The sequence below is a fragment of the Eulemur rufifrons genome, chromosome 20, assembly GCF_041146395.1.
Source record: "Eulemur rufifrons isolate Redbay chromosome 20, OSU_ERuf_1, whole genome shotgun sequence".
Lineage (NCBI taxonomy): Eukaryota > Metazoa > Chordata > Mammalia > Primates > Lemuridae > Eulemur > Eulemur rufifrons.
In genome coordinates, this window is record NC_091002.1 from 15,288,239 (window position 1) to 15,295,134 (window position 6,896).

The following is a 6,896-nucleotide window of genomic DNA, read 5'->3' on the forward strand; positions in this document are numbered from 1 at the left end:
GCACCCTTCCTTCAGGCAACAGAGGACGTTGCCCCAGAGCATGCCCGCCAGGGCTGCACAGCCCTGCTTGGCTCCCGCTCTGTGGGCAGGAGCTTCTGGGTGTTGGTTTGTGGGGAGGGTTGCCAGGGAGACTCAGCCCTGCTGGGGGTCTGGCCCAGCTGACTGAGGGGCCACAAGATTTGGTCCAGGCCTCGATGTCTGGCTGGGGGCTCCTGCTGAGGGGCTGTAACCTCTCCGGGACCAGCTGGAGGGAGGTTAAGAAACACCTGCTCCTGCCTGGGGCTGTGAGCGAGTGGGGGCAGCCTGGTGCCCCTCAGCCTAGGGAAATCTCCCAAACCTTCAGATGTAATGAGACCTGGCCCTCCTGCAGTGCTTTTCAAACTTTCTGTTCTCCGAATGCTTTCACCTTGAGTGTGCCCTTTGGCCCTCACAAGAGCCCCTGGGTAGAAGGTGGGGCCTGTGTCGCCAGCCCCATATTAAAGAGGGGAGCTGAGGTCCTGGGCGGGGAGGTGCTTGCCTAAGGCCCCACTTAGGCAGGTTAGTGGCTGAGTCAGGCCTGGAACTCAGTTCCCCACCAGTTCAGAGCTCTTCTACGCCCGGAGGTGAAAGGGATAGTTTCCGGGTAGTTATGCATTTAACAAGCTGATTGACCATCCTGTTCCTTAAACCAGGAGCTCCTGGGTGCATTTCGGCATCAGAAACAGCACTGAGTCCCACTCCTTTTGGAGGTACAGCTGTTGCATCAGGCAAGGTCACCTGCATTTATTTATTGAGCAGCAGCCGTTCCAGGCCCAGGGGACCGAGCCCATTCCTCTGTAGTGACTCCGAGGCCCTCTGGGAGGGCCCGTGTCTGTAGAGCAGCACCTCGGAGTGGACAGAAAGTGTCCACGGCTCCCCTGACTCTCAACCCCTGTGAGGTGGGCTGGTGGTGCCCATTTTACCCAACGCTTCTGTGAGGCCAGAGTGGAGACTTGAACCCAGGGCCGTGGGCATTGCCTCTGGAGCCGGTTCACTCTACGGCTGCCTCCTGATGGGGTGGCGGGAAGGCAGGGCCCTGGGTCCTCAGGCTGGGGGCCTCTCTCCATCCACTCACCTTTCCCTCCTTCCCTCTCCAGGAGCAGGAGCTGCCCAGGCCTTTGGGGAGGGAGGGTTTCCAGGGCCCCTGGGTTGGAGTGGGTCACATTGCATTGTGTTCATGACCATGTAGCTCATGTTGAAAATTAAAGTTTTTGGCTTTTCTAACCTGGCTTGCTCTTGCTTTGTGTTGAACCGGTTCTATCTGGGAGGCTGAGGGAAGTTGGTGTTTTGGGGGGCTGAGTGCTACAGGTGCCAGGACACCACACCAGGGGCTTTTTTCATGGCCCCTGTGGCACACGGGCCTGTTCCAGAAAGCCCCGCCAGAGATGCAGAAGAGGGACAAGGGTTCTGGGTGAGCCCAGTCACTTTAAAGATGTGGCAACTGAGGCCCAGGGAGGGGATGTGATTCCCCAAGGTCACATTGCTGGTGACTGAGAGCTTGTACCACAGCATTCGGCTGTGTCCAGGTGGCCCAGTGACAGTGGGTGTCATGTCAGCAAGGCCCCCCTCATCCCGAAGTGGGGCTGGCCAGGGACAAAGCATCAGCTTTACGGGGTGAGGAGCAATCGTTCACACGGGGGCCAATTTCACTCCACACCGGCCCATCTCTGTTCCCAGCGCTGCTGGAAGCCTGAGCATCTGGCCTCACCGATTCCGATGAGGATCCCGGGGTTGAAAGTTGTGCATTTCTCCTACAACACGGAAAACCAGGCTCTTCACACAGAAGAGGGATTTGCTCCTGCAGGGTGGCTGTAAAGTCTGGCGCGTGCTTGTGATGCGACTTCAGTATATTTCTGGAGAGGGGGGAGGGGACTAGCCACAGAAGGTGATGAGAAGCTGCTCCTGGCGGAAGACAGCACTGGGCCCCTCACCCTCTCCAAGCCCTGGGGAGGGCGCCCTGGGAGGTGACGCCGCCCCTGCCATTCCGAGTTCCACCGGGCCGGGGTAGCGCTGTCAGATGGACCTCCGCCGGGCCCGGGGCCTGTCTGCCTCGCCGCCGCGCACGGCCCCCGGGCTGGAGGGGGGCGAGAAGCCCAGATTGTCGCGGGCGCACGTCTCCAGCCGGTGCACGCGGTGGGCGACGGAGGCGGAGCCCCCGGGGCGGGGCGCGCGGCCGGGCCGGGCGGGCCGGCTGCTCTCGGGCGCCCCTGGGCGGTGCGGGCTGGCGCCGCGGTCAACGCGCTCGGGGGCGTCGGCGCTGGCGGCGAGGAAGCGCAGGACCACGAGATTGAGGAAGGCGCCGATGACCGTGAGCCCCAGGAGGATGTAGAGGAAGCTGAAGGCCACGTAGGGCGGCTTCCTCTGCAGCGCCCCGTCGTTCTGCAGCGCCACGAAGTCGCCGAAGCCGATGGTGGTGAGGGTGATGAAGCAGTAATAGTAGGCGTGGAAGAAGGTCCAGCCCTCGAAGTGCGCGAAGGCGGCGGCCCCGAGGGCCAGGGTGGCGGAGCACGCCAGCAGCCCGGCCACCACCATGTTCTCGGTGGACACGCGCGGCCGCCGCAGGCCCAGGCAGCGCTTGGCCGCCAGCAGGAGGCGCCGCGCCAGCGTGTTCAGCCGCTCGCCCAGGCTCTGGAAGGTGACCAGCGCCAGGGGGATGCCCAGCAGCGCGTAGAACATGCAGAAGACCTTGCCCGAGTCCGTGCCCGGTGCAGCGTGGCCGTACCCTGTGCGGGGAGAGCGGAGGGGACGGCTGGTGAGTGCCCAGCTCCATCTCATATCAGGTGTCCCTCCCCATCCTCAGGGCCCGCAGAGCGTCTTCAAATATTAGTTCTAGCTAGGTCATTTCCCAGCTTTCAAACCTTGCGTGGTTATTCCTAATCGCCCCAAACTGCAAACTACCCAGATATCCTTCAACTAGGGAATGGATAAACAACCTGTGGTACATCCAAACAATGGAATTCTTTTCATCAACAGAAAGGAATGAACTACTGTTACCTCCAGTAACAAAGGACAGATCTCAAATGTATTGTGTTGAGCGGAAACTCAGAAGCCTTTACCTACTGCATGGTTCCATTTAAATGACATTCTGGAAACAGCAAAACTATAGGGACAGAGAACAAATCCGTGGTTGCCAGTCACTCAGGGTGGGAGAGAGGTTAACTACTTCCCTGTCAATTGCATGACATGCAATTGCATGATAGCATTTTGGGGGGTGATGGAAATGTCTTGATCATGGCTGCAGGTACGCAACAGGTATTCACCTGTCAGAACTCACAGAAGTGTACACTCAAAAAAAATGGTGAATTTTACTGCATGTAAATTATGCCTTGATGGGGGGGGGGGAAGCAAAACCTTTCCTGTTTCCCAGTACCCACAGGTAAGGTCCCAGTTCTCACATGGTGTCCAAGCTCCGTCCTGAACAACCTCCCACCCCTCCAGCTTCACCCCCTTCTCTGTACATCCGCACGCTCCAGCTACACCCCGGTTGTTTCCCCAACCAGCAAGTCCCACCTCCACATGCCTTTTCTTTCAAGTTTTTTTCCTCTCCTGGATTGCCCTGTTCTCCCCACCCCCAGTCTCTGCCTGCCCTTCCACATTTCGGCCAGCCCTCGCCAAACACCTGTTGGTTCTGGCTCAGTCTGGTGTGGCGACTCTTCACTGGGTCCCCTCCACTGTTGTAGGGGCTCTAAACATGACTGGGCTTCCTTGGGTCCTGGAGCGTCATGCTGTCGCCGGGGAATGAGTGGATATGTGCCTTTTCTTGGAGAGAAGAGCAATAGTTTTCATGGTATTCTCCAAGGGGCCCACACCCGAGGAAAAGTCAGGTGGATCTTCTCCAACAGAATTGCCTCCTCTAGCAGATTGGCCCCATCTGCCAAAAAGTAAAATATACAAACCCTTTGACCTATGCAGTTTCACCGTTGGGAAGTTAGCCTCCAAAATACATGCATGTGTGAAATGTCTATGCACGTGGGTGCTCACTGCAGCATTGTTGGTCATAGGAAATATCAGAAACAACCTAAGTGTCCATCAGTGGGGGCCTGGTTAAATAAATTGTGGTGCATCCAAATGATGGAATACTGCACAGTAGCAGTTCTCAACTGGGAGTGGTTTTGCCCCAAGGGGACATTTGGCAATATTTTGAGACATTCTAGTTGTCACAAACGGGGGTGGGGAGTGGTGCTGTGTTGTACTGGAATCTAGAGGGTAGAGACCAGGGATCTTGCAATGCACAGGACAGCCTCCCACAGCCCAAAATGTCCGTAGTTCGAGGTTGAGAAACTCTTCTATACAGCCACGAAAAAGATGGTGCAGCTCTTTAAGGACTGATATAAAAACATCATCAAAATATATTAAGTGAAAACAGCAAGAGGCAAAACAGTGTATATAATATAATGTCTATATAATGTGCACGTTTTAAAAATATATATACAGGCAGAGAATATATCTGGAAGGATGAGAAACTGGTAACTGTATTTGATCCAGGGAGAGGAATTTATGAGCTGAGAGACAGGATGGGAGGGAGAATTCCTTTTCATCTTATACCCTTTTGTGCCCTGTGAAGTGTGCGTATGTGCTATATAACATTCATAACATCAACCCAATATATGTATTGAAGGACCTATGGCTCCATTTCCACATTTTGATTGCATGGCCCCTATTATTTGGTGGGGCATGGGGGGCGGGGAATCTGCCCATCATCAGATTTTGAGCTCTTTGAGGGCAGGGACCATGGTGGTCACTTCTCTATGGCCCCAATCACCATTGCCTGGCACAGAGCCTGACACAGACTACAGGCTCAATGACAGTTTACTAAATCAAACCAAGTTGAAGGGCATGCTAGTGTGAGACAGGGGAGCCTCTTTAGAAAGAAGAGGCCAGGAAGTGCTGTTGTCAGCTGTTTGGGGCTATGACAGGTTTTGGCAGAGAGTGAAATGAATAATGATAATAACTAAATGTGCTAGGTACTCTACATGGATTATCTTATTTAACACTTTCAGTGACTATATAAGATGATATTATCCCCATTTTACAGATAAGGAAACTAAGTTCCGAGGGAGGAAGCTGCCCAAAGGTCACAGGGCCTGAGCCATTAACCACTGTCCTCATTGCTTCTCAGTGCCACACTTCTAGCCAAGCAGAACTCAAGACTCTTGGGCCCTGGCCACTGGCTCTGCAAGGCTGGCTTAAGCAGATGGTCCACACAGCAGGTGGTGGCGCCCCCAAGTGGCCAGAAAGCCAAAACTTGTTTCTACTTACTCCAGACTCTCAAACGCATGTCAGAGGGGAAAAGCCAGGAGAGGAGGCCAAACCCATCTGGGAAGTCTCCGAAGCATGTGGGGAAGGGCAGACAGAAGAGGGGGATGGAGTCCTATACCAATCGGCCTGGTGACAAGGAGGGTCTCAGGCTAAGCCAAGCTAGGGACGCAGGGATGCCCATGGGGACAGGAGGGGCAAAAGGGCTGAATGAGAGCTGGGACCACAGTTGACAAATAATGAATTATTATTACTAATTAGTAGTGCCTGCTTAGCGTCAGACACTATGCCAAGCCTTTTTCATGCTTGGCCTCATTTAAACCTGGCAACCACCCAATGAGGTGAGAACAACTGCATTTTGCCTTTGAGGAATCAGGGCTCAGAGAGGCACAATCAATCGCTGGAGAAGGCACGTGGCAACAGAGATGAAAAAACAACTCCAGTCTAGGTAACTTCAGAACTTGTGCTTTTAACTCCACCGAAAAGCCCACAGCTCACAGTCAGTGGCAAGAGTATTATGGACAAACTTCCCCCAAAGCACGGGCTTCCAGGCTGGCGGTCCAAGCCCGAGGGGTTTCCTGGACATCCACAGCTGGAGCCCAGGAGTGTGGCTGGCACCACGCTTAGAGCCCCGCAGAGCCTGCTTCTCTCCTTTCCTGTTTCCCCAGGCGGAGGCTCAGCAGGTACCGGCCAGACGGTAGTCATGGCAACAGCTGGCGGTCCAGATGCTACAGAGGAAATGCTCTGGATCCCCGAGGGTGAGGTCCAAAGCTGTGATAATCAGTCATTCCTTTAACAAATATTTATTGAGCATCTATTACACACTAGGCACTGGCCATACAGCAGTGACTAAGACAGACTAGGTCCTCGTTCTCATGGGGTAACAGAATAATCACCATTATAATGCAAAAATCAATTTTCTTTTGTACTGCTCTCTATGTGTCAGGCCCTGTGCTAAAACTTTCTGCATATACTATCTCCTTGATAACAATTATCTTACCACATCCCTGAGATAAGACCTATCAGCACTCCTAGTTTACAGCGGAGAAAACCGTGGCTCAGAGAGGTTAAGCAACCTGTCTAAGGTCACACAGCTAACGGGAGGCAAGCAGGTAAGGAAACAGCTCCAGCCACTCGGTCTCCCAGCCCCTGGGACGTTGTCTGTGCACTCCCAGGTCAGCCTCTTGGCAAATTCGACTTACTGACTCCTCCCGGCTCCATTCGACAGAGGGAGGCAAGTGAGGCTCAGGGAGCCGAAACGACCGGTCCAAAGTCACTCAGCGGGGCAGGGGCAGAGGTGGGGCTGCAACCCCGGGCGGCTCGGGACGGCGCGGCTCACCGATGGTGGTGATGACGGTGATGGCGAAGTAGAAGGAGCCGGCGAACTTCCACTGCGGGCCGGCGCGGTGCGGCTCCGCCTGCCGCGCCAGGCGCTCCAGCTCGCGGTAGTCCTCGGCCGAGAAGCCGTACTTCCTCCGGAACTCGCCGCGCTTCCGCGCCAGCAGCCGCTGGCGGCCGCTCTCCGCCTCGGACTCGAGCGCGTGGAAGACGGCGGCGCCCACCAGCAGGTAGGACACGATGCACAGGATGAGCGCGGCCGTGCGCGCGCTCTGCTTCCTCAT

The 6,896-nt window shown here is 55.4% G+C and overlaps 1 protein-coding gene across 1 annotated transcript; it reads right to left on the bottom strand.

Annotated features, from left to right (window-relative positions):
- Nucleotides 1-2,031: 2,031 nt before the first annotated feature.
- KCNK15 (potassium two pore domain channel subfamily K member 15) lies at nucleotides 2,032-6,896 on the bottom strand. The gene is made up of 2 exons (XM_069496494.1): nucleotides 6,614-6,896; nucleotides 2,032-2,741 (listed from the first exon to the last, which is right to left on the bottom strand). The coding sequence occupies exons 1-2, from the start codon at nucleotides 6,894-6,896 to the stop codon at nucleotides 2,032-2,034; spliced, it is 993 nt and encodes a 330-aa protein (XP_069352595.1).